Below are 27,441 nucleotides of genomic sequence, written 5' to 3' on the forward strand. Positions count from 1 at the left end.
ATAGAGGTGGTTAGGGACTATTTAGAAAAGCTGGACATGCACAAGTCCATGGGGCCGGACGAGTTGCATCCGAGAGTGCTGAAGGAATTGGCGGCTGTGATTGCAGAGCCATTGGCCATTATCTTTGAAAACTCGTGGCGAACCGGGGAAGTCCCGGATGACTGGAAAAAGGCTAATGTAGTGCCAATCTTTAAAAAAGGGAAGAAGGAGGATCCTGGGAACTACAGGCCAGTCAGCCTCACCTCAGTCCCTGGAAAAATCATGGAGCAGGTCCTCTAAGAATCAATCCTGAAGCACTTGCATGAGAGGAAAATGATCAGGAACAGCCAGCATGGATTCACCAAGGGAAGGTCATGCCTGACTAATTTAATTGCCTTTTATGATGAGATTACTGGTTCTGTGGATGAAGGGAAAGCAGTGGATGTATTATTTCTTGACTTTAGCAAAGCTTTTGACACGGTCTCCAACAGTATTCTTGTCAGCAAGTTAAGGAAGTATGGGCTGGATGAATGCACTATAAGGTGGGTAGAAAGCTGGCTAGATTGTCGGGCTCAACGGGTAGTGATCAATGGCTCCATGTCTAGTTGGCAGCCGGTATCAAGTGGAGTGCCCCAAGGGTCGGTCCTGGGGCCGGTTTTGTTCAATATCTTCATAAATTATCTGGAGGATGGTGTGGATTGCACTCTCAGCAAATTTGCGGATGATACTAAACTGGGAGGAGTGGTAGATACACTGGAGGGGAGGGATAGGATACAGAAGGACCTAGACAAATTGGAGGATTGGGCCAAAAGAAATCTGATGAGGTTCAATAAGGATAAGTGCAGGGTCCTGCACTTAGGACGGAAGAACCCAATGCACAGCTACAGACTAGGGACCGAATGGCTAGGCAGCAGTTCTGCGGAAAAGGACCTAGGGGTGACAGTGGACGAGAAGCTGGATATGAGTCAGCAGTGTGCCCTTGTTGCCAAGAAGGCCAATGGCATTTTGGGGTGTATAAGTAGGGGCATAGCGAGCAGATCGAGGGACGTGATCGTTCCCCTCTATTCGACATTGGTGAGGCCTCATCTGGAGTACTGTGTCCAGTTTTGGGCCCCACACTACAGGAAGGATGTGGATAAATTGGAGAGAGTCCAGCGAAGGGCAACAAAAATGATTAGGGGTCTGGAACACATGACTTATGAGGAGAGGCTGAGGGAGCTGGGATTGTTTAGCCGGCAGAAGAGAAGAATGAGGGGGGATTTGATAGCTGCTTTCAACTACCTGAAAGGGGGTTCCAAAGAGGATGGCTCTAGACTGTTCTCAATGGTAGCAGATGACAGAACGAGGAGTAATGGTCTCAAGTTGCAGTGGGGGAGGTTTAGATTGGATATTAGGAAAAACTTTTTCACTAAGAAGGTGGTGAAACACTGGAATGCGTTACCTAGGGAGGTGGTAGAATCTCCTTCCTTAGAGGTTTTTAAGGTCAGGCTTGACAAAGCCCTGGCTGGGATGATTTAAATGGGAATTGGTCCTGCTTTGAGCAGGGGGTTGGACTAGATGACCTTCTGGGGTCCCTTCCAACCCTGATATTCTATGATTCTATGATTCTATGATCCTTCCGGTCAAGGGTAGGGGGCCCAGGCACAGACAGATACATCCTGGAGATGAATGCCTGGCTGTGAAGATGGTGTTGCCAGGGGGGCTTTGGCTTCCTTGACCAGGGGATGCTGTTCCAGGAAGGACTGATAAGCAGAGATGGGGTCCACCTATCGAGGAAGGGGAAGAGCGTATTTGGATACAGACTGGCTAACCTAGTGAGAAGGGTTTTAATCTAGGTTCAATGACGGCAGGTGACAGAAGCCCACAGGTAAGTCCAAAACATGGAGACCTAGGAGATGGGTCGGAGACTGTGGGGAACATGGGCCATTATAGCAGGGATAAGGGAAAGACCAGAAAGAACACAGGGAGAAAATCAAATCAGTATCTTATGTCTGTATACTAATGTGAGAAGTATGGGGAATAAGCAGGAAGAACTTGAAATACTAGTTAATAAATACAGCTATGACATAGCTGCCATCACAGAGACTGGACTGGAATATTGGTACAGAAGGGTACAGCTTGCTCAGGAAGGACAGGCAGGGGGAAAAGGCAGGAGGTGTTGTCTTCTATGTTAAAAACGTATACACTTGGACCGACTTTAAGATAAAATAGGAGACAGACTTGTTGAAAATCTCTGGGTCAGGATAAAAGGGGTAAAAACCAAGGGTGAGGTCACGGTCGGGGTCTACTACAGACCCCCTAGCCAGGAAGAAGAGGTGGAGGAGGTTTTTTTTAAACAACTAACAAAATCATCTGAAGCCCAGGACTTGGCGGTGATGGGGGACTTCAACTCCCCAGACATCTCTTGGGAAAACAACCCAGCAAGGCACAGATTATCCAACAAGTTCTTGGAATGTATTGGAGACAATTTTTTATTTCAGAAGGTGTTTTAAATCACTGAATCAGCGGTCTGTGTGTTGCAAACAATGCGGCTTCTGTAAAATGTTGCACTTTGGCTTAATAGATAAGACCTTGGGAGCCCAGCCTCCCTCTTTGTTATCACCGGCTGAAAAGCTGCACAGAATTAGAAAGCAGCCACAAAGAACTAAAGAGAACTTTCTGCGTGATGTCATGATGCACTCTGCGGCCGAAAAACAAGAACTGAAGTAGTGGCGGGACAGCGAGAAGAGGGACCGAAAGGAGAACACGGCGCACCAGAAGGAAGCCACGGAGCAGCTATTGAATGTTATGGCGCGCCAAGCAGACACACTCCAGGTGCTACTAGCACTGCAAACCAATCAGCTGCCCGCCCGCCTTCCCCTGCAGCCGCTGTCGCAAAACTCTTTCCCACGCACCCCCCAGACACCACCAACACACTTATCAACCTCCTGGCTCCAGTCCGTACCCGCAGCATTCCACTCCTGCCCCATCACAGTCCAGCCCTGCGGACTCCCACTACCCACTGCACTCAACACCCGTCCCGCTGCAGTTTCTCCCTGCTGAAGTACAGTACTCGCTGCACTGTACTCCAAAGGAGAAGGTTGGATATGATCTCTGGGCATACACACATCTTTAACAATCCTGGAACCCCACCTCCTCCTGGGACCCTCCCTTCCCCCATCCCCCACCGTGCTGATGTGTTTTTTTTGTTTGTCTCTCTCCTCCGGTTGTTGTTTTTTAATAAATATTAGTGTTGGGTTGAAAGCAATCTTTATTCCATTAATTGAAGGCAAACAGAGCCCTGCAAAGTAACAGGCAATTTTCTTAAACCTTCATAGTGCATCATCTGCACCAATCACAATCACCTCCTAGCATTACAAGCACTGCACTCCCGAGAACAGCAACAAATATTAGTGGATTTCAGCTTCAAATTGCTGTCTCAAGGCACCCCTGATCCTTATGGCCCCGCACTGCACCCCTCTAATAGCCCTGGTCTCCGGCTGTTCACATTCAGCCTCCCTTCACTGAGCCTCAGCAGTCCAACCCTAAGTGAAGCCATCACCCTTCCCTCCACAAATATTATGGAGCGTACAGAACGCGGCTATAAGCATAGGGATATTGTCATCCGCTAGGTCCAGCTTCCCATACAGGCATCATCAGCAGGCCTTTAAACGGCACACTCAACAGTCATTCTGCACTTGCTCAGCCTGTTGTTGAACTGCTCCTTGCTGCTGTCAAGGTGCCCTGTGTATGGCTTCATAAACCACGGGATTAAGAGGTAGGCAGGGTCTCCCAGGATCACAGTGGACATTTCGACTTCCCCTAGAGTGATCTTCTGGTCCAGGAAGAAAGTCCCAGCTTGCAGCTTTGCAAGCCAGTGTTCCGAAAGATGCATGGACCAGCCTGCGTTAATGTCCGTGAAACACCCATGGTGATCCACAAGTGCCTGGAGAACCATACAGAAATTCCCCTTCTGATTAATGTACTCAGTGGCTACATGGTCTGGTGCCAGAATTGGAATATGCATGCCATCTATCGCCCCTCCGCAGTTTGGGAAGCCATCCACTATGCAAAACCATCCACAATGTCACACACGTTGCCCAGAATCACAATTTTTCGGAGCAGGATGCAATTAATGGCCCTACACACTTCTGTCAACACGAGTCCAATGGTCGACTTTCCCACTCCGAACTGGTTAGTGACCGATCAGTAGCAGTCTGAAGTAGCCACCTTCAACAGTGAAATTGCCACGCGCTTCTCCAATGGCCGGGCAGCTCTCATTCTCGTGTCCTTGTGCCTCAGGGCTGGGATGAGCTCATCACACAGTTCCATGAATGTGGCTTTCCTCATCCGAACACTCTCCAGCCACTGCTCATCATCCCAGATGTGCATGACGATGTGATCCCACCACTCAGTGCTTCGTTCCCGAGCCCAAAAGCAGCGTTCCACAGTGGTCAGCACCTCCATGAATGCCACAAGCAATCTCGTGTTGTAGCTACTACACGTGGCGAGATCAATGTCGAACTCCTCTTGCCTTTGTAGTTTAAGGAATAACTCCACTGCCACTCGTGACATGTTAGTCAGAGCGAGCAGCATATTGGTCAACAGTGCGGGATCCATTCCTGCAGACTGCAGAGGCAGAGCGCGCAGTACACAAACCACTGAAAGATGGCACCGAATGCAGATGGAAGCACAGGGATTGCTGGGATGCGAAGCCATGCATCACGGGGCATTGGGACAGGACCCAGGATGCCCCGCGACCCCTCCGTCTTCCCACAACTCTTAGCGGCAGAAGAGGAAGAGATGCTCTGTGGGACAGCTGCCCAGAGTGCACCCCTCCGAATACCGCTGCAAGTGATACAAGTGTGAACATACTATTGCACAGGCAGCTGACAGTGTGAACACACAACAGCAGTGTCCCTTCAGCGCTCTCTGGAACTGCCGGCGCTGGAATTCTGCCAGTGTAGACATACCCTAAGGAATGACAGGAGGGAAAACAGCATGAGAAAGACACTGGATTTCAAGAAGGCAGACATTAGCAAACTCAGGGAGTTGGTAGGTAAGATCCCATGGGAAGCAAATCTAAGGCAAAAACATTTCAGGAGAGTTGTCAGTTTTTCAAAGAGGCATTATTAAGGGCACAAGAGCAAACTATCCCACTACGTAGGAAAGATAGGAAGTATGGCAAGAGAACACCCTGGCTTAACCAGGAGATCGTCAATGATCTGAAACTCAAAAAAGAGCCCTACAAAAAGTGGAAACTAGGTCAAATTACAAAGGATAAATATAAACAAATAATACAAGTATGTGGGGACAAAATTAGAAAGGTCAACGCACAAAATGAGATTAAACTAGCTAGAGACATAAAGGGTAACAAGAAAACTTTCTACAAATACATTAGAAGCAAGAGGAAGACCAAGGACAGGATAGACCCATTACTCAATGAGGGTGGGGGAGGGGAACTATAACAGAAAATATAGAAATGGCAACGTGCTAAATTATTTTTTTGTTTCGGTTTTCACCAAAAAGTTTAGTAGCCATTGAACATCTGATGTCGTGAATGCTGGTGAAAATGAGGTACAATCAGAGGCTAAAATAGGGAAAGAATAAATTAAAAATTACTTAGAGAAGTTAGATGTCTTCAAGACACCAGGGACTGATGAAATGCATCCTAGAATACTCAAGGAGCTGACTGAGGCGATATCTGAGCCATTAACATTTATCTTTGAAAAGTCATGGAAGACGGGAGAGATTCTAGAAGACTAGAAAAGGGCAACTATAGTGCCAATCTATAAAAAGGGAAATAAGAACAACCCGGGGAATTACAGACCAGTCATCTTAACTTCCGTATCAGAAAGATAATGGAGCAAATAATTAAGCAATCAATTTGCAATCATCTAGAAGATAATAAGGTGATAAGTAACAGACAGCATGGATTTATTAAGAACAAAAAAGGTAATAAGCCTTGTGGATAAGTGGAAAGCAGTAGATGTGGTATATCTTGACTTCAGTGTTTGCCAAACGCTGGGAATGGGCGACAGGGGATGGATCACTTGATAAGGACCTGTTCTGTTCATTCCCTCTGAGGCACCTGCCATTGGCCACTGTCAGAAGACAGGATACTGAGCTAGATGGACCTTTGGTCTGACCCAGTCTGGCTGTTTTTATGCTTTGATATTGTCTCTCAATACCTTTTCATAAACAAACTAGGGAAATACAACCTAGATAAGGTGAGTGCATAACTGGTTGGCAAAAACAGTTATCAATGGTTCACAGTCAAGCTGGAAGGGCATAGCAAGTGGGGTCCCTCAGGGATCAGTTCTGTGTCCGTTTCTGTTCAATATCTTCATCAAGATATGCGTTGTGCAGGAGGTCAGACTAGATGATCATAATGGTCCCTTCTGACCTATATATCTATGTATCTATGAATCAAAGATGTAAATAATGGCATAGAGAGTACACTGCTAAAGTCTGCGGACGATACCAAGCTGGGAGGGTTGCAGGACAGGATTAAAATTCAAAATGATCTGGACAAACTGGAGAAATGGTCTGAAGTAAACAGAATGAAATTCAATAAAGACAAATGCAAAGTGCTCCCCTTAGAAGCATAGGTGCTGCAACTACAAGTGCTGGGGGGGCTGCTGCACCCCCTGGCATGAAGTGGTTTCCACCATATCCAGGGTTCGCAGTTTGGTTCAATGGCTCTCGCCTCCCCCTCCCCTCCCCCACTGTACACACTGTTCCAGCCCCCCTGCTTCCAACGGAACGATCAGTTGCACACCTACAAAATGGGAAATGACTGCCTAGGAAGGACTACTGAGGAAAGGGATCTGTGGGTTATAGTTAGGGCCCCACCAAATTCATGGCCATGAAAACGCATCATGGACTGTGAAATCTGGTCTTTGGTTTTTATATACTTTTACCCTATACTATACGGACCAGGGTTTCTCAGGCTGAAGGTTCCAATCCAAAAGAGGGTCATCGCGAGGAGGGGCGGAGGTTCCCAGGTTACTGTTGGGGGTATCGCAGTATCGCCACTCTTCCTTCTGCGCTGACTTCAGAGCTGGGTGGCTGGAGAGCGGCGGCTGCTGACCAGGTGCCCAGCTCTGTAGGCAGTGCAGCGCAGAAGTAAGGGTGGCAATTCCATATCACGCCACCCTTACTTCTGCCCTGCTTCCTTCGGAGTTGGGTCAGGACCCCTACAGTTAAAACACCTAAAATTTAAATGTCTGAAATCATGAAATTTACCATTTTTAAAAATTGAAATTGACCAAAATGGACTGTGAATTTGATAGCGCCCTAGTTATAGTGGATCACAAGCTAAATATGAGTCAGAAGTGTAACAGTGTTGCAAAAAAAGCAAACAACATTCTGGGCTGTATTAGCAGGAGTGTTGTAAGCAAGACACAAGAAGTAATTCTTCCTCTCTACTCCGCACTGATTAGGCCTCAGCTGGAGTATTGTGTCCAGTTCTGGGTGCCACATTTCAGGAAAGATGTGGACAAATTGGAAAAAGGCCAGAAAAGAGCAACAAAAATTATTAAAGGTCTAGAAAACATGACCTCTGAGGGAAAATTGAAAAAACTGGGTTGGTTTAGTCTGGAGAAGAGAAGACTGAGAGGGGACATAACAGTTTTCATGGACATAAAAGGTTGTTACAAGGAAGAAGGTGAAAAATTGTTCCCGTTAACCTCTAAGGATAGGACAAGAAGCAATGGGCTTAATTTGGGGCAAGGATGGTTTAGGTTGGACATTAGGAAAAACTTCCTAACTGTCAGGGTGGTTACGCAGTGGAATAAAAGGGAGGTTGTTGAATCTCCGTCATTAAAGATTTTAAAGAGCAGGTTAGACAACTCCTATCAGGAATGGTCTAAATACCACTTAGTCCTGAAGGGGACTGGACTAGATGACCTATCACGGTCCCCTCCAGTCAGCCTATGATTCTATAATGCATGTATCCTCATAAGACCCCTGGGAGGCAAGAGGTTATCCCCATTGGGCAGATGGAAATTGAAGCCCAGAGAGAATAAGTGCCTTGCCCAAGGTCACACTGGAAGTCTGTGCCAGAGCAGGGATTTGAACCCAGGTCAAACTCCCATACTACTGCCCTAACCACTGGGCATTCCTGCTTTTCTTTGCACACAAGGCAGCGTTTGGATACATTTTTAGGGACAGTACACCAGACATCAGTCACATGCACCACAATCATACAGACACTCCCAGGTAAAAGGGGAAACAGCCCTGAAAAATAAACTTTCCTGGAGACATTCTCCCAGTCAGATCTGTTATCTTGGCATCTCTTCTAGGGTTTTATTAGCTGGGCCTTTTGCACAGAAACAGAACCTTTGCCATTCAAGATGTCACTTGCTCACCCTATTTATTTCCCTGGATGAGGTCATGACCCTCCCTTGTGACATCACAGTTGGCTCCTGTGATGTCACGAGCAGAGGATTGTGACTTCTGGTGTGTGTGTCGAGGGGGACTGCATGGCTGAGATACAGCGCTGTTGCCCATGGAAAGCCTTGGAAGAGGATTGCCCATGGTATGCCCAGCTGCCCCTGCCACAAAGGCATCATCCTGGCCCGGTTCCTTTGTCCCCGATAGCCTCCTTGCCCACCCTCTTTGCAGCCCCACACTGGATTTGGGGCCAGCTAACTGTAGCATTGAAGGCTCAGCAGCTCGCTGACTCCTCAGGCGGAAACCGTGGGGCTCTCTCAAAGGCAGAGGTAATTGCATGGTTTCATGCAGGTAACAAGGCCCTCCCCCCAAGCTTCTATAGGCTTTATAGTGCATCCGGCCCACAAACCACAGCTGCTGCATGGAAGCTCATCTCCATTCAGGGGAGCATGGGTGGGTTCTCCAAATTCCTGCAGGTCCCTGGGGAACCTACCTCCCACCTCCCCCCAGATCCAACTCCAGCCACAGCGACCATCCCTCAGCTCCAAGTGGATTGAAAAGAGCCTGCTGAGCAGTCTGGCTGGAGCATGGGGACAGGACAGCAATAGGTCAACTGCACCTCCTGTTCTGTGATCCCATCGGATGGCCCCGGGAAAGGAGGGCTGGGCCCGGCTGCTAGCACAGTCTGTGAGGCGCTCATTGGGGAAGGCACCGGAACGAAATGAACAGGAGTCACGAAAGGTTATGGCAAACAGGGCTCCTGGGGTTCCTTCCTAGCCCTGCCGCTGAGTGCTTTGAGCTTGGGCAAATCACTTCACCTACTTGACAGGGAAGATTGCGAGGCTAACATCACTGTCGAAGTGCTTTGAGAGTCTAGTGCAACAACCACACAGCTGGGTCCTTAATGGGGGCTGAAGCCTGGCCCTGTAGCATCAAAACTCAAAAACACTTGAGCTACAGCCTCCTCTAGCCCATCGAGTTTAGCAAGAGCAGGCTGGTATCCTCTTACGGGCTCCGGCTATTAGAAGGGGACAAAGATACAGGTGCCGACGCTGTCGGTGCTCCGGGGCTGCAGCACCCAGGGGGAAAAGATTGCGGTGCTGAGCACCCACCAGCAGCCCTCCATCAGCTCCCCCGTCCCTTCCCTGGCGCCTCCTGTCCGCTGGGGGGCTCCGCCGATCAGTGCCTCCCCCTCCCTCCCCATGCCTCCCACCCACCGCGATCTACTGTTTCACAGCATGCAGGAGGCTCTGGGGGGAGAGGAGGAGCGAGGATGCAGCATGCTAGGGGGAGCGGGAGGGGGAGGACTGGGGCGGGAAAAGGCAGGGAAGGGGTGGGGGCCTGGGGCAGAGCCAGGGGTTGAGCACCACCTGGCACATTGGAAAGCCAGCGCCTGTGGACGACGACACATGTGGCCAGTATGTTGTGAGGGTGAAGGGTGCTAGAAGGCAAAGAGTCCATTCCCTAGGACTTCTTCACGCCATGATGGTTTGTGGCTGAGCCCTTGTTTGCCTACAGAGGAATTCTCCCTGCCGACCCCTTTCCCCTTCACCCCCCTGTGCCACTTTCTGACCTCATGCTCCGCCTCTGGAAACTGCTCCTCTACCCGCTTGTGCAGATGCTTGAAGGCCACCCTCGCGATAGGGGGGCACTTCTCCACCGAGCCAATGATGGACTCCATGATGTCGCTCAGGTAGCCCTTCAGGAGCTCCTGGCTGCTCTCCCGCACCTGGGCCTTGGACAGGGAGCCCTTGAAGGAAATCCTCCTGGAGAGAAACCCAGAGAAACGCACATTAGCGACAAATCCACATGAGCCTTTGCACTAGCTCTCTCGCACTGTTGCTTTTGTTGGCATATAATCAAAGCTACCCCTTGAGACATGGGCCGTTCCGTGTCTTGGCCCGGTGGAAAACTCGTGCGGCAAATGGCAGGCTGAGAGGCTGCAATGTCAGATTTAGGTCCATTGCTTTTAAATGGAGGATTTTGCAGACTGGAATATTGAGGTGGCTACTGAAGTCAGCGCAGGGGCTCCTGGGCTATTCCACATCAAATGTCTCTCCTTGCTTTTTTTCGCCTTGCAGATTTTTGGATTGACATGCATAACTCTCAGGTAGGGGAAAGTGGGGGAGGGGATAGTTGAGCATGGGGGAGGCAATTTGCAATTGTGGGATAAGCACATCAGCTGGATGCTTCAGCTAAAAAGATGATCAGCTGTGAAATAGTTAACAAGCTGGTATTTGGGTCACCCTGATTAGGTTTCAGTGTTAATGCCTGAAGGGAGCACCTGAGCTGCTATCTGAGAAAGTGGGTCTCAGGCTCCAGACTGAGGAGGGCAGCACTGCACTAAGTAGTCTTGGTTGGAAGATTTTCCTTGCAACAGTGTTTCCAGTGGTGCTGAGCACTCACAGCATGCATGCACACACTCGGCACCTCTGAAATTCAGGCTTTTCTTTAAAAAAAAAAAATTGTAGTCTTCTGGAGCCCACTGCTCTGGAAAGGGGGAATTCTGTGGACACAAAACACACCCAGCCTGGGTCTAAGAATTGGGCTCCCTGGCAGCCAGGTTCAAGCATGCAGCAGCTCCAAGGCCAGGAAACCCCTTTGTCTTGCTAGTGCCTAACATTTACAGCACAATGAGCTCCCAAAGCCAATCCCAGCCCTGCAGCGTACACTCTGCAGTCCTGGTCAGAGTGACCCTTTGCTTAGAGCGAAGCTGGGCACTGCAAATCCTGGCTTCAGACTCAAAGGGCTTGCCTGGGCCTGCCTCATCTTCACGGTCCATTCTGAGAGTTCAAAGCAGGGATCCCCAGCAATTCCTGTCCCCAGAGGACTTTGCAGCTGGCCCCTCCTACCTGGCTGGCACATGGATCATCAGAAGCTATTTTGACCCTGAGAGGGAGCAAGACACCGGGCTACGAGTCAGCCAGCAACTGACTCCAGATCTCCTGTGTGACTTTGGACAAATCAGTCCATCTTCTTGGCTAAGCTGGGGCAATCCTCTGTCTTGTCTGGGGGGCAGGGACTGTTGCCTCTCACTGTGTGTCTGGACATCTAAACCAATGGGGCCCTAGCATGGCATTCAGCTTTGGGCTTCCTTGTCCCGGCCCACACCCAGCTCAGCAAACTCCATCATGTCACTCATAGGCACCGACTCCATCAGGGAAAATATGGTGGGTGCTCTTCACCCCCCGGCAGCCAAGCTCCCTGCCCCCCCACCTCACCTCGCCTCCACTTAATCCCCTGAGCACACCATGTCCCTGCTTCTCCTCCCAGCGCTCGCCGCCACAAAACAGCTGTTTCGCAGTGTAACAAGCTCTGGGAGGGAGAGGGGAGGAGCGGGAACGTGGCACGCTCAGGGGAGGAGGCGGGAAAGAGGCAGGGCCAGGGTGAGGATTTGGGGAAGGGGTTGGAATAGGGGCAGGGACTTTGGGGAAGGGGTTGGAATGGGGGCGGAGGCAGGGTGGGAGGGGGTGGGGTGGGATGGAGTTGGGGTGAGGAGGGTCAACCACCCACCGGTGCCAGCAGAAGTTGGCGCCTATGGTGTCACTGGCACAAGACTGTCATTGGTATGTGCCTTGCACATGTGGCTTTAAGTCCGTTCATACTGATGTCACTAAGAATGTAGTCTGGATACCCTAAGGGCCTTGTTCCTGAGCCCCCCAAGCCCACATCCCCACACAAACACCCTGCTGAGCGTGGCCAGCACAGCACAGAGATGGAGAATCACCATGGAGGAGCAACTCCCTCAAGACATAGTCCTTGTGCACCATTCGTCAAGGGCTAGTAGCCTCCTCTCTGCTCCAGCATCCCTGAGATGGTGTTGCTTAGCAACCAGCATGAGCTGTTTCTCTCCTGGGAACGGCCCTGTCTGGACTCCAGGGGAAATACTGGGAGGACTGGGCTGGCTTGTGGGGTTCCAGGAGAGCTGGGGTCACACAGGGAAAGCCAAGCACGATGACTCCGGGTTTGGAGCCGGGAAGACCAGCAGGGGTGGGGAAGCTGTAGGATCCCACTGGCTCAGGTGCAGTGAGACTGTTGGACCCAGGGGCTCCGTTCCCCTGCTAAGGTGGGCTCACCACACTGGGCAGATTGTGGGAGTCAGAATCTACAGACCCTCCGGTGCCCCTCGCTGGTGAAGAATTGCTCATGCACAGATGCAGTTTGTTATTCAAAATGCTCAGCCGCTCCCTCCACCGGCTCTGGGCTCCTGGAAGCCACCCAGCATGCCGCAGGGTGAGAGGCTTAGACACTCCCCTGGGCAGGGGATGACTTCACTTATAGCTGATCAGTGCTTAGCACACCCTAAGTACCCACAATAACCCCCCTCCTGTGCCAGCCCCGGCCCCCTATGGCCATGGGGCTGGGTGAGTCCTCCCGTCATGACAGACATGTCTGGGAATAGGGCTAGGGGGCTGTTTTTATCAGGAGAATCATCCCCGATGACCCTGCAGTCAGTAGCCAGGAGCTCAGCCGGTGAAATCCTTGCCTCCCACTTAGGGCATGTGTTTGGCTGCTGCCCTGTGCTCTGCCCCAGGAAGGGGGCAAGCCTTCGCCTCTCCCCAGAAGCAGTTTTCCCTGGGCCAGGCGAGAAAAGCTAATTCGGTGATGCACTCAGCTCGCCAGAGACCCAGCTCCTTCCATGCCCCAGCAGCTTGCACCACCAGCTAGTCCCTGGCAGGCTCCTCGCACGGGCGCTGAGTCAATTCAGTGCTAGCCTGATGGTGCTGGAAAGCAGAAACTGCAATTTACCCATGACCAGGTGCAGCAGAGGCAGGTGCAGGGCAAACTCCCACACACACTGCCTCACTGCCCCGGCCCAGCACGGGGGACTCCCATGTCCATGGCCCCTCTGAGGAGATGGCTGATCGGGGGCCAATTAGAGCTACCGATAATGGCTGAGGCCTGCCCTCTAGTGGCTGGGCTGAGCCTGCTTGCTCCTTTCGTACAGACCACTACGCTGCAGCTGAGCTGGGAAGGGCTGAGCCAGCAGCCCAGGGATGAAGGGAAGGCTGGGCAGAACCCAGCACCCATCTCCTCTCAGGGCAGAGCAGCACCCTGACAATGCCACACATGCTCCAGCCTGCTCAGAGCAGCCTTCCCCTCCGGAGAAATGCTGAACTCCCGTGGCCAGCGCTCAGGGGCGGGAGTTGCTCTGGTCTATCTGGGCCACGTGGTCTTTGAGGAGATGAGCCCCTCCCGAGTTACCTGGGTGGCCCTCTGGGAGAAGGGGAGTTCATGCCACAGGCACTGGAGGGCAAAGGGTTAATTTCTTCTCCTTCCCCCTCCAATCTCAGCATAGCAGCAGAAGACCGGGGAGTGAGGTGACCTCAGAGTTGCAACCCAAGAGTCCATCACAATTCCCTGGATGGGGGGATGCTGCCCTGCCTGTGTGTATGGTCCCCGGAGGCTACTGGGTTATTTTCAGACTCACTTTTCTCTGCTTTAATTAGCACTGTTAAGTGGGAAAAATGAACCGTGAATTACAGCAGCTTCCATGTGTCACTGTTTTCCTGATTTGCCCTTTCTAACTGGAATGCGCCCAACCCCCCCCACACCGGAGCCAGCGACACCGCTCGCACCTGTGCTCTCCTCTCAGCTACACCCGGCTCCCACATGCACGCACCACGAGCATCCAAGGCAACTAGTTCCCCCAGTCCTCTCACTCCCTGCCGGACCCTTTGGCCTGACTGCTCATATGTTCCAGCACAGCCGCCCGGCGCCATCCCAGCCCCTTCGCTCTGCTCTGAGGTCCATACTTGCCCTAAGACTATGGCAGGACCCCCTGGCCTAGAGCAACCAGGCCTCCACCAGCCACACAACCAGTGGTTACCCTAACCTGATGCAGTGTGGCCCCCAGTCCCACACACCAGGCCCCATAGCAGCACCAATCACAGCTCCCCCTGACAGATCATAGAACCACAGGATTGGAAGGGACCTTGAGAGGTCTTCTAGTCCAGTCCCCTACACTCATGGCAGGACTAAGTATCATCTAGACCAGGGGTTCTCAGACTGGGGGTCGTGAGCTTATTACATGGGGGGGTTGTGAGCTGTCAGCCTCCACCCCAAACCCCACTTTGCCTCTAGCATTTATAATGGTGTTAAATATATTTTAAAAATGTGGTTTTAATTTATAAGGTGGGTCGCACTCAGAGGCTTGCTGTGTGAAAGGGGTCACCAGTACAAACGTTTGAGAACCATTGATCTAGACCATTCCTGACAGGAGTTTGTCCAACTTGCTCTAAAAAATCTCCAATGATGGAGATTCCACAGCCTCCCTAGGCAATTTATTCCAGTCCTTAACCACCCTGACAGTTAGGAAGTTTTCCCTAATGTCCAGCCTAAACCTCCCTTGCTGCAATTTAAGCCCATTGCTTCTTATCCTATCCTCAGAGGTTAAGAAGAACAATTCTTCTTCCTCCTCCTTGTATCAACCTTTTATGTACTTGAAAACTGTTATCATGTCCCCTCTCAGTCTTCTCTTCTCCAGACTAAACAAACCCAATTTTTTTAAATCTTCCCTCATAGGTCATGTTTTCTAGACCTTTAATCATTTTTGTTGCTCTTCTCTGGACCTTTTCCAATTTGTCCACATCTTTCCTGAAATGTGGCACCCAGAACTGGACATGATACTCCAGTTGAGGCCTAATCAGCGCAGAGTAGAGCAGAAGAATTACTTCTTGTGTCTTGCTTACAATACTCCTGCTAATACATCCCAGAATGATGTTTGCTTTTTTGCAACAGTGTTACACTGGTTTCAGAGTAACAGCCATGTTAGTCTGTATTCGCAAAAAGAAAAGGAGGACTTGTGGCACCTTAGAGACTAACCAATTTATCTGAGCATAAGCTTTCGTGAGCTACAGCTCACTTCATGGGATGCATACTGTGGAAAGTGTAGAAGATCTTTTTATATACACACAAAGCATGAAAAAATACCTCCTCCCACCCCACTCTCCTGCTGGTAATAGCTTATCTGAAGTGATCACTCTCCTTACAATGTGTATGATAATCAAGGTGGGCCATTTCCAGCACAAATCCAGGGTTTAACAAGAACATCGGGGGGGGGGGGTAGGAAAAAACAAGGGGAAATAGGTTACCTGGAAATGGCCCACCTTGATTATCATACACATTGTAAGGAGAGTGGTCACTTTAGATAAGCTATTAGCAGCAGGAGAGTGGGTTTGTGTGTGGGGGGGGGGTGAGAAAACCTGGATTTGTGCTGGAAATGGCCCACCTTGATTATCATACACATTGTAAGGAGAGTGGTCACTTTAGATAAGCTATTACCAGCAGGAGAGTGGGGTGGGAGGAGGTATTTTTTCATACTTTGAGTGTTACACTGTTGACTCATATTTAGCTTGTGGTCCACTCACTTGACCCCCAGATCCCTTTCTGCAGTACTCTTTCCTAGGCAGTCATTTCCCATTTTGTATGTGTGCAACTGACAACTCCTTCCTAAGTGGAGTACTTTGCATTTATCCTTATTGAATTTCATCCTATTTACTTCAGACCGTTTCTCAAGTTTGTCCAGATCATTTTGAATTTTAATCCTATCGTCCAAATTACTTGCAACCCCTCCCAGCTTGGTATCATCTGAAAACTTTGTAAGTGTACGCTCTATGCCATTATCTAAATCATTGATGAAGATATTGAACAGAACTGGACCCAGAACTGATCCCTGTGGATCCCTGTTATGCCCTTCCAGCATGACTGAACCACGGATAACTACTCCCTGGGAACAGTTTTCCAACCAGTTTTGCACCCACCTTATAGTAGCTCCATCTAGGTTGCATTTCCCTAGTTTGTTTGTGAAGGTCATGCGAGACAGTATCAAAAGCTTTACTAAAGTCAAGATATACCACGTCTACCACTTTCCCCCATCCAGAAGGCTTGTTACCATGCCAAAGAAAGCTATCAGATTGGTTTGACACAATTTGTTCTTGACAAATCCATGCTGACTGTTACTTATCACCTTATTATCTTCTAGATGATTGCAAATTGATTGCTCAATTATTTGCTCCATTATCTTTCCAGGTACAGAAGCTAAGCTGACAGGTCTGTAATTCCCCAGGTTGTCCTTATTTCCCTTTTTATAGAATGGCACTATATTTGCCCTTTTCCAGTCCTCTGGAATCTCTCCCGTCTTCCATGACTTTTCAAAGATAATCGCTAATGGCTCAGATATCTCCTCAGTCAGCTCCTTGAGTATTCTAGGATGCATTTCATCAGGCCCTGGTGACTTGAAGACATCTAACTTGTCTAAGTAATTTTTAACTTGTTCTTTCCCTATTTTAGCCTCTGATACTACCTCATTTTCACTGGTATTCACTATGTTTGACGTCCAATCGCCACCAACCTTCTTGGTGAAAACCAAAACAAAGAAGTCATTAAGCACCTCTGCCATTTCCACATTTTTTGTTATTGTTTCCCCCACCCCACCCCACATTGAGTAATGGGCCTACCCTTTCCTTGGTCTTCCTCTTGCTTCTAATGTATTTGTAGAATATTTTCTTGTTACCCTTTATGTCTCTAACTAGTTTGATCTCATTTTGTGCCTTGGCCTTTCTAATTTTGTCCCTACATACTTGTGTTATTTGTTTATATTCATCCTTTGTCATTTGACCTAGTTTCCACTTTTTGTAGGACTCTGTTTTGATTTTTGGATCATTGAAGATCTCCTTGTTAAGCCAGGGTGCTCTCTTGCCAGACTTCCTATCTTTCCTATGCAGTGGGATAGTTTGCTCTTGTGCCCTTAATAATGTCTCTTTGAAAAACGGCCAACTGTCTTCAATTGTTTTTCCCCTTAGACTTGCTTCCCATGGGATCTTACCTACCAACTCCCTGAGTTTGCTAAAGTCTGCCTTCTTGAAATCCAGTGTCTTTACTTTGCTGTTCTCCCTCCCACCATTCCTTAGAACCATTTCATGATCACTTTCACTCAAGCTACCTTCCACTTTCAAATTCTCAACTAGTTCCTCCCTATTTGTCAAAATCAAATCTAGAACAGCCTCTCCCCTAGTAGCTTTCTCCACCTTCTGAAATAATAGATCCCTATGCTGGATTTGCTGCTTGGCATGCCCCAGGCTGGGGGACTCCAGTGGGCATGTGTGTGGGACAAGAGACGCTGTGCATCAGCTAGAAGTGAGATGATAAAGGAGGGCATACGCTGCAACCCGAGCCCACTGTGCTCCCATCTCAGCACAGGGAGCAGAGGACTCGCTGCTAACACAAATCCCAGCCCAGAAGGAGCTATTAAGCTCCTCCCTCCATCCAGCCCGACACTGGCATCAGGCTGCTCAGAGTGTGGCACTCACACTCATGATCGTCAGCACTGCAGTGAGGTACCATGTGCATCCCTAGCCCCTCGCGTTCTCAGAATGCAGCCTTGATCTAGACACTCAGCTCAGTCAAGAGAGAATGCCATTTACCAGGCAGGGTGCTGCCAGCACCCCAAGGCTTCCAGTGCCAGCTGGCACCTCACTGGGCAATGTCCTCATCTAGACCAGACCCAATTAGATGTGTGAGATTTACCTTTAGCAGTTTGCCTCTCCTGGGAGATCAGTTTTGTTTGGGGAAGGGCGAATTGGGGTTTTTCTCTGAGCAGCTAGTTCTTGCTATGGAAAAGTATCTGCAAACAACTTGGTTTGTGACATTAGCTATTTCCCCCTGAATGGATGGTGCTATGGGCAGATCCTGGTCTCAGCTCTGGCAACGTGGATACAGACCCACGCCGCTGCAGCCACTGGAGTCACTCCAGATTTATCCCAGCAGGCCCTGGCATGGATCCCTGCTGCTCTCACACTCACCTGGTTCGGTTCAGCTCAATCTTACATGGATCCAACTCGACATACTTCTTTTCCTCAAAGATCCGGTTTATGATCGGCTTCAGGACCTCATGGAGATAGGGCATCCCTACCACCTGCAGAGACAGCAGAAAATGGATGAATGATGGAGGGGAGTGGAAGGGGACAAGAGAGAATGGGGGAAGCAAGAAGGAAGGAAGAGATCGGGAAGGGGAGAAGGAGGATAAAGGGAAGAAAGAAAGAAAGAAAGAAAGAAAGAAAGAAAGAAAGAAAGAAAGAAAGAAAGAAAGAAAGAAAGAAAGAAAGAAAGAAAGAAAGAAAGAAAGAAAGAAAGAAAGAAAGAAAGGCCAGACTGGGTCAGACTAATGGTCCTTCTAGCTCAGTGTCCTGTCTCTGACAATGGCATACCAGATGCTTCAGAGGGAGTGAACAAAACAGCATCTGGCAGCCAGAGGCTTAGGGATACCTGGAGCATAGGGTTGCGTTCCTGCCCATCTTGGCTAATAGCTATTGATGGATCTGGCCACGAACTTATGTCATTCTTTTTTTAATCCAGTTGCACTTCTGGCCTTCACTTTTGGCAGCAAGTTCCACGACTGACTGTGTGTTGTGTGAAGAAATACTTCCTTATGTTTATTTTAAACTTGCTGCCTATTTATTTCAGTGGGTGACCCCTGGTTCTGGTGTTATGTGAAGGGGTAAATAACACTGCCCTATTTATTTTCTCCGCACCAGGCATGATTGTATCACCCTCTGTCATATCCTCCCCTGGTCGGCTCTTTCTAAGCTAAACAGTTACACTTTTTTCTCTTTCATTGTGGGGAAGCCGTTCCACACCGCTAATCATTGTAGTGGCTCTTCTCTGAACCTTTTCCAATTCTAATATATCTTTGTTGCAATGGAGCGACCAGAATTGCACACATCTTTCAAGGTGTGGGTGTACCAGGATTTATATAGTGGCATGATGATATTTTCTGTCTTATTATCTATCCCTTTAATGATTCCCAACATTCTGTTGGCTTTTTTGACGGCTGCTGCACACTGAATGGATGTTTTCAGAGAACTATCCATGATGACTCCAAGATCTCTTGCTTGACTGCTAACAGCTAATTTAGAAAGGATGAACATACAGAGAGGAGAAATGAGGAGGAGAAATTGGAGAGTGCCACTCATTACAGGTTCTGCAACCCAAGGGACAAGCCCCAGGTTTGACCCTAACCTGCCTTCCAGGGGATTGTTGAAGCCTCACGTCACTTCCTAGCACCCCCTCTTGGAGCTGTAAGGAGCGATGCTTGCCATTCTCTGATGGAGAAAGCTGGTTGCAAGGGGATCCCTGGGGCACGGGAAAAAGGGGAAGCTAGGCCAGTAAATGCCACTGAAAGGGGTGCCACAGCTCTCTTTGTGAGCTGACCAGTAGGCCCAGCTGAGGATGACAGTGGGGAAGGAGAGAACAGCTTTCTCCTCGCTGCCAGAGAGGGGGTCTTTACAGTGAGAGAACGCTACTGATGCATGATGGGTACCTCACCAGGAAATCCTGGCCCCCGTAGTGCTCGCCGGCGATCAGCACTTTACACCCCTCCAAGAGTGGCCTGCCTAGCTCACCTCAGGGTAAAACAGCTTCTCCCGCCCCTTGCAGAGGTGGGTTTATTATGCTGATCTCCCCTCAGCAGAGAACGTCTTCACCAGATGCACTGCCGTGGTGCAGCGGCACTGCTGCCGTGCTGCGTGTGTAGATAAGCCCTGAATAAACACTTCAGGGTATGTCTCCACTGGACATTTTGCCCATTAACCCCTGTGATCCTTGGGGTAAAGAACAAACTGGGATGAAACATGTGGGGTGATTTCACAAAGCTGTTAACTACCCCAAACTCATTGGCAATCAATTACCAGGAGACACAAGAGTCTAGTGAAGACAAACTCCCAAATTTAGCCCTTCTGGGGCTCTTCTCATGGCCAGTGCACACCCCTGGCAGATCAATATTAGCAGACAACCAGCTCCCTGTATCCACCGCCTATCCCACAGACAAGGACACAGAGAGATTTGCCTGAGGCCACCACAATTGGAATCTGAACTAGCCAGGAGTTCCTGGCTCCCAGCTCTGTGCTCGGACCAGCATGTCACTTTTCTCATGGTGTTATTTCACAGGCTGCACAGGGAGGAGGATGGAAGAGGGGCCCTGAGCATGCTGAGGTATGGCACAGATCAGAGTTACTAACACCGGCTTTCCCGGAATTCACTGTGACACTCTCCACCATACTCACCTTCATAAACTGCTCCATGGATTTGGAGGCCAGGGAGTTGGAGCGGAAGAGTGTGTTCGGATCAGCTGGAAGCAAAGAAAATGGATTTATAACCCAGCCGGGACCTGTGCCACATTGCGTTTTCACAGTGCCTTTCACACAGCCTCCATCCCACATGGCATCAGCTAGGCACAGCAGGGGGGTAGGTGCAAAGATGTTATCCAGTGACTCAGAGCCTTCAGCCCTATGGCCAGCAGCACAGGGACTGAGAGACTGAGAGGTGCTAGCAGCAGGGAGCAGATGGGTCTCCAAGAAGAAGGGGTGGAGACAGGCAGGCTGCTTCAGGCAGCAGGAGCTGCAGGGGAGAAGGCGCTCACACCAGCAGAGAGAGAGAAGAGGCTGGGAGGGGAGGGGAGCATAGGACTGGGGAGTGCAGCTCAGGCGACAGCAGGGGAGACATGCATGAGGATCCCAGCAGAGATGGAGCCATGTCACATGCAAGGGGGGCAGTGCCCTGGAAAGCCAGCAAGAAGTGAGGGGACAGCAAATGGAGACAAGAACCCTGCCATGGTTCTTACTTTGGAAGGCTGGTCCCAGGGAAGAGAACCAGGGCCTTATCCCTGGTCACACTAAGGCCCTTGGACTCTGATAGTGTGAAGTGGGGAGGAAAGCCCGAGAACTCCCCTGCTTAAGTGACCTCCCTGGCCATCTAGGGTGGCGTAAGGGCTATGCAGAGCCCCACTCCTGGCATAGGGGTGTGAGCAGAGTGGCCAGTGCTATGGCTATGCACTGGCTGCCACGCAAAGCAGGGTAAGTTAGAGCAGCCCTGAGATGGGTCTGAGTTGCACTGGGAGCTGGGTAGGCTCCAGAATACAGGGATCCCAAAGATAGCTTAAAGTCACCTTACCCCACCCTTCTATCCCTGCCCCAAGAGCTGGAAAGGCGTGATTGGGAATTTGGACTTTAATCTAGTCCATTCCCACCACAAGGGTTTCTCTAAATGGCCTCTCTCCCCACCACGTAGCCAGGCCGTGAGCTCAGTCCTGGGCAGACGCCAAGCGATTCACTGCATTGGTGCTGGAACTGGGCCAAGCCCAACTGAATTGCTTCCTCCCGTAGGTAGAGGCAGGCAGCCAGGAGCACGCCCAGTCACTACCTCTGCTCTGAAAAGAAGCACTGCCCTTGGAGTAGCTCCCATGTTAGACCTGGTGGAACCAATACCACTGGTACCAGAGCCACGGACACCTTAGACACTGATCCTCACCGGTATCCAGGGCCCGCACACCTTAGACACTGATCCCCACCGGTATCCAGGGCCCGCACACCTTAGACACTGATCCCCACCGGTATCCAGGGCCCGGACACCTTAGACACTGATCCCCACCGGTATCCAGGGCCTGCACACCTTAGACACTGATCCCCATCGGTATCCACGGCCCGGACACCTTAGACACTGATCCCCATCGGTATCCAGGGCCCGCACACCTTAGACACTGATCCCCACCGGTATCCAGGGCCCGGACACCTTAGACACTGATCCCCACTGGTATCCAGGGCCCGGACACCTTAGACACTGATCCCCACCGGTATCCAGGGCCCGGACACCTTAGACACTGATCCCCATCGGTATCCAGGGCCCGCACACCTTCGACACTGGTCCCCACCGGTATCCAGGGCCCGCACACCTTAGACACTGATCCCCACCGGTATCCAGGGCCTGGACACCTTAGACACTGATCCCCATCGGTATCCAGGGCCCGGACACCTTAGACACTGATCCCCACCAGTATCCAGGGCCAGGACACCTTAGACACTGATCCCCCTCGGTATCCTGGGCCAGGACACCTTAGACACTGATCCCCACTGGTATCCAGGGCCCGGACACCTTAGACACTGATCCCCACTGGTATCCAGGGCTAGGGTACCTTAGACACTGATCCCCACCGGTATCCAGGGGCAGGACACCTTAGACATTGATCCCCACTGGTATCCAGGGGCAGAGTACCTTAGACACTGATCCTATCCAGGGCCAGGGCACTTTAGACACTGATCCCCAACGCTATCCTGGGGCACGGGTATCTAGATACTAATACCCCGTGGTACCCATACTCCCTGGTACCTATTGCCATGGGTACCAATGCTCACTGGTACTAGGGTCACGGGATGTTGCAGATTTTCCCCTGTGAGTGTTCACAAAGTGACAGGGGAACTTTCACCAATGTGGCTCCAGATATGCAGTTCTGATCTCGATCACAAACCCTGCAAAGCTCAGTGGTGCTGGGATGTAGAGTTTGGTCCAGCCCATTACAGAGAAAGGACAATCATTACATGCGGAACCAGATTTCAAATACCTGGGGGTGAAGTCATCATAATTCTTATTTGTTTTATGCTGGGGCCTAAAGACCCTGGCTGAGCTCGGAACCATTCTGTGCTAGGTGCTGTACAGACACAGAATGTGGGAGAGTCCCTGTGTCCCACTGTAAATAGACAAGACATGCAAAGGGTGGGAGGGGAAACTGAGGCATGGCAAGGGGCAGTGACTTGCCCAAAGGCAGCCAGTAGGTCCATGGCAGAGTCAGGAACAGAATCCAGGTCTCCTGTCTCCCAATCCAGTGATCTATCCACTAGGCCACACTGTGTCCCATGGTGCCATCTACCATGCTTGTCTCACATGCAGCTGCTCCTAATGAGTGGGGAGGAGTTTGTTTCCACACATATTGACCCTTCGCTCTCCTTGCCCCATTAAGTTTCAATGGGGAGACCTAGCTCCTATGCTCCGGCCCAAACCTGCCTATTTCCAGCTCCCAAATGTTGCCAAGTGTCAGAACCCAGGTTTGATCAGAGCATTTCTGGCCCATATTCCATTTTTCTGCCACCCCCTGCCTCCAAACCAGGCAGCCTGGGGTTTTCATGGAAACACAATGGTATATTCGTACCAAAAGAAGGATGCTACGGTGAGGAGAGGAGCCAATCATGAAGTTATGACAGGAAACCAGGTGACTGGCTCCGAGTTTGAAGCAAGGTCTATTCGTGGCCTGGAACAGTTGGAAGGGGGCAGGAGGTCTTGGTAGCTGCCCCCTCACTCCCCCGCCTGCCATGTGACTACAGACTTGAGATCAGGAGCGGGAGAATGGGAAGCAAGCCCCGCCCTTTGGAAATAGAGGAGTGGGAGTTCCTGCCCCCCTTCCTTTGTGGGTCCCAAGGCCAGTCTGAATTCAAAAGCTTGCCTTGGTGTCAGAGGATGGGCTCACTTCAGATGGTCCTCCCTTGGAATCACAAGCAAAAGACCTAAGAGATGAGTGCCCAGGGAAATGCACAGGGGCGTGGCATGGAGGCAGGTACCAATGTCAGCTGGTAGCTAAGGTCACAAGGGCCAGGTACTGATACCTGCTGGTAGCTAGGGCCACAGGTACCAATGCTTACTGGGACTAGTGTCACAGGTACCTAGGTATCGATACTAACTGGTACCTGGGTGCTAGGTAAGGTGTGGAAATGGGCTCAATGGGTATTCAATTAACTCCTCCCTCCCCCGGATTTTCCTGGTCTAGGTGTGGCACAGGAGAATCCCCACCCCCACCCCGAACACCAGGCAAGCAGCAGCGAGTTCCCTCCATATGGAGCACCCCAGATCACTTTGGGAACTCCCTCAGTCCAGGCCCTGGCACTCCACAGTGATGCCCAGTGCCATGAGGTTTGGCAGTGATGAGCAGCCCGTGGGGAAGGTACTGGGCCAGGCTCTCGCCACCAGGCCTGTGGGGCAGCACTTACTGGTCTTGGCCACCTCCCGCAGGTTGAGGTAGTCCAGGAAGGGCACCGCCAGGCCCTGTCCCAGGAAGATCTTCACCAGCTTCGTGGCCACGTCCTGCCGGCTCTCCACTGAGCTGATCTCCTCCAGCAAGGCCAGCGGGCTGACGTCCTCCTCCTGCCGCACAGCAGAGCAGCGATGCTGTCTGGCCAGCATGCATCTGCCCCATCCAGGGAGACCCTCAGAGCCCCCGCACCAGAGCCCCCTCTGCCCCACACCGACAAGGGCCTCTATGCCCTCCATCCCCAGAGCTCTCTCTGCCCCACACCAAGTGGGGCCCCTCTGCCCCACACAGGGAGATCCTCTCTTCCCCAAGGACCTGCTGTGCCCCCACACACCAGGAGGGTCCATCTCTGACCCCCATCCCCGGAGGAAGCTTTCAGACAGATGTGGGGTGCAGCGGGGATGGAAGCTGACAGGCCATTTGGATCGCGCGGCCAGGCTGACCCTGCAGAACCACAAGCTCAGCTGAGCACCCAGCCCCCTCCCCAGCTCCGTGACCCTCTGTAGCATAGCCAGTCCCTTGCCCCCAAGGCCCTGGACAGAACCCTGTCTATGGCTCCAGCCTGGGCTCCTCCTCCTCCCGGCACCCCCTCCACCTTCCCCTGGGACGAGCGCCCGCCTGCTGCCAGCTAACGTCTGCCCCTCCTGAAATTGTCTCCTGCCCCCAGCGCTCTCCCTACCTCCCTCAGCTTGCAGGGCAGGGCAGAGGGCACATCTCACCCTGGCTGGGTAGCCCTGGGTGAGGCCAGGATGCTAGAGGTGTATGGTCCCGATGCTTCCTACTGGCTTCCGGGAAGCCCAGCCTCAAGCCAGCAACAGGCTCCATCACCCCAGTGTAGAGGCCAGGCAAGGCCAGTGCGAGGCACCCAGCAGCCTGGAAGCTGGCTGCCCAGTGGACAGCTGCAGAGCCAGGGCTGAAGCCTGTTGCTGGCAGGACACAGGGTAGTGGCTTGAGGAGCCCTCCCAGGGGTGTGCAACTGTTACCCCTGCACTGCACGGCCCCTAGGGCTGGGCTGGGCTTGTTTGCAACCGTCCAAAGCACTGAGCCTGCACCTGGCCCAAGAAGGGCTGTCTGCTGTACTCGGAACCTGGGCGTGCCCCCGGAGCCCAGCCACAAGGGCTGGAGCCTGCAGAGTGAACCCAGGCCCGGGAGCACCTAGGGCTCTGGCTGCGAAGCCTGCAGCATGCAGCCTGCACTACCAGCAGGCTAGAGGGGACTGCCACATCGGAGAGCACACAGCCACCCCCAGGCTGCCCCGCTCACTGGCTGGCTGCTGCATCACCATGTGACCCCAGCCCCAGAGTGGTGTGGTGACTCTCCAGAAGCGGGGCCAGCAGGGCACAGAGGGGGCCAGCGGAATCAGAACAGCCCTGTGGAGAAATCGTGGCTGGGGGCAAGCGCAGGACAGGAAAAGGAAGGTAGCTAAGACTCACTGCCACTGGCTATTGAACCTTGTGCATGATCACAGTTGTCCTAACAACAATAGCCAACCCATGAACCAGATCCCGGCCCCCCTTGCTCACCCTGACGGCCCCCAAGTCGTAACAGGCCCTGGTCAGAGGCAGTGACATGCAGCCGGTGACCAGAGCTGCCTGCCACTGCGGCTTCAGTGACACTACAAAACTTCGCGTGCACAAACATACAAGCACACGTCCACATCCACGTGCAAACACACAGCTGCACGCACATCTGCACACACACACATGTCTGCACACACACGTTTGCACACACGTACAGGCTTGGGGACAGCTGCTCTCTGCTTTAATCTTCATTCAGATTAACACGCCCGTCGGGTGCTACCCCACTCCTGCAGAGCCATCAGGCAGTGCTGGTGAGTGGCTCCGTGCTACCAGGGCTCCACAGGGATGACAAGGGACAGATCGTTGCAGGCCCCAGGCGGCTGGGAGATGAAGTGCAGGCTAAGGAGGAAATGCTGCAGGCCTGCAGGACAGAGGCGCTGCTATAGAGGGGTCAGCCAGCAACTGCTGGGTAGGGTGACCAAGTGTCCGGTTTTTGCCCGGAACACCTGCTTGAAAAGGGACCCTGGCGGCTCCGGTCAGCACCGCCGTCCGGGCTGTTAAAAGTCCAGATGGCGGTGCTGCCCGGCGAAGGCAGGCTACTCCCTACCTGTCCTGCGCCTAAGAAGTGGCCAACAGGTCCGGCTCCTAGGCGGGGGGCCATGGGGCGCCGCATGCTGCCTAAGCCCTGGCTCCACACTGGTGCCTGGGGGTGAGAGCAGTGCGTGCCGCAGAGCTTCCTGCCCCCACACCTCCTGCCTAGGAGCTGGACCTGCTGGCCGCTTCTGGGGTGCAGCACGGAGCCAGGACAGGCAGGCAGCCTGCTTTAGCCCCTCTGTGCTGCTGACTGGGATTCTGCCCAAGTGGGGGAGGGATAGCTCAGTGGTTTGAGCCTTGGCCTGCTAAACCCAGGGTTGCGAGTTCAATCCTTGAGGGGGCCATTTAGGGATATGGGGCAAAAATTGGGGATTGGTCCTGCTTTGAGCAGGGGGTTGGACTAGATGACCTCCTGAGGTCCCTTCCAACCCTGATATTCTATGATTCTAAGCCCCTGAGCCCTCCCAGCACCCCAAACCCCTCATCCTTGGTCCACCTCAGAGCCCATACCCCCAGCCCAGATCCCATACTCCCTCCTGCACCCCAACCCCCAGCCCTGATTTCCCCCAAACCTGGAGCCCCCTCCTGCACTCCAGAGCCCACACTCCCAGCCCAGAGCCCCCCCAACCCTGACCCCCTCATACCCGGCCCCACCCCAGAGCCCTCACCCCCTCCCACATCCCAACCCCCTGCCTCAACCCACAGCCCCCTCCCACACTCTGAATTCCTCAGCCCCACCCCCCAGCCTGGAGCCCCTCCTGTACCCCAAACTCTTCATCCCCGGCCCCACCCCAGAACCCGCATCCCCAGCTGGAGCCCTCACCCCCTCCCGCAACCCAACTCCCTGCCCCAGCCCGGAGCCCCCTCCTGTACCCTGAACCCCTCATTTCTGGCCCCACCCCAGAGCCTGCACCCCCATTTAGAGCTCTTACCCCCTCCTGCACCCCAACCCCCTGCCCCAGCCCAGTGAAAGTGAGTGAGGGTGGGGGAGAGCAAGCCACCGAGGGATGGGGAATGTAGTGAGCGGGGGGGCCCTCGGGGAAGTGGGGACTAGGGTGTTTGGTTTTGTGCGATTAGAAAGTTGGCAACCCTACTGCTGGGGCACAAACACCGCAGTAGCAA

The 27,441-nt window shown here is 52.0% G+C and overlaps 1 protein-coding gene across 5 annotated transcripts in view; it reads right to left on the minus strand.

Moving 5' to 3' along the window:
• Positions 1–27,441, minus strand: part of RASAL1 (RAS protein activator like 1) — a 115,928-nt gene that overhangs the window by 32,484 nt on the left and 56,003 nt on the right. For all 5 annotated transcript variants that reach the window (XR_014714218.1, XM_084648795.1, XM_084648796.1 and 2 more), the window contains exons 10-13: positions 24,165–24,318; positions 20,418–20,482; positions 18,159–18,271; positions 9,929–10,121 (exon numbers count right to left, since the gene is read on the minus strand). Coding sequence is in view for 4 of the 5 variants with exons in the window: in XM_084648795.1 (XP_084504921.1) it covers positions 9,929–10,121; positions 18,159–18,271; positions 20,418–20,482; positions 24,165–24,318 (525 nt within the window). In the remaining variant the exon portion in view is untranslated. The remainder of the gene's footprint in view (positions 1–9,928; positions 10,122–18,158; positions 18,272–20,417; positions 20,483–24,164; positions 24,319–27,441) is intronic.

Source organism: Lepidochelys olivacea, assembly GCF_965140295.1.
Source record: "Lepidochelys olivacea isolate rLepOli2 genome assembly, chromosome: 15".
In the NCBI taxonomy this organism is placed as follows: domain Eukaryota; kingdom Metazoa; phylum Chordata; order Testudines; family Cheloniidae; genus Lepidochelys; species Lepidochelys olivacea.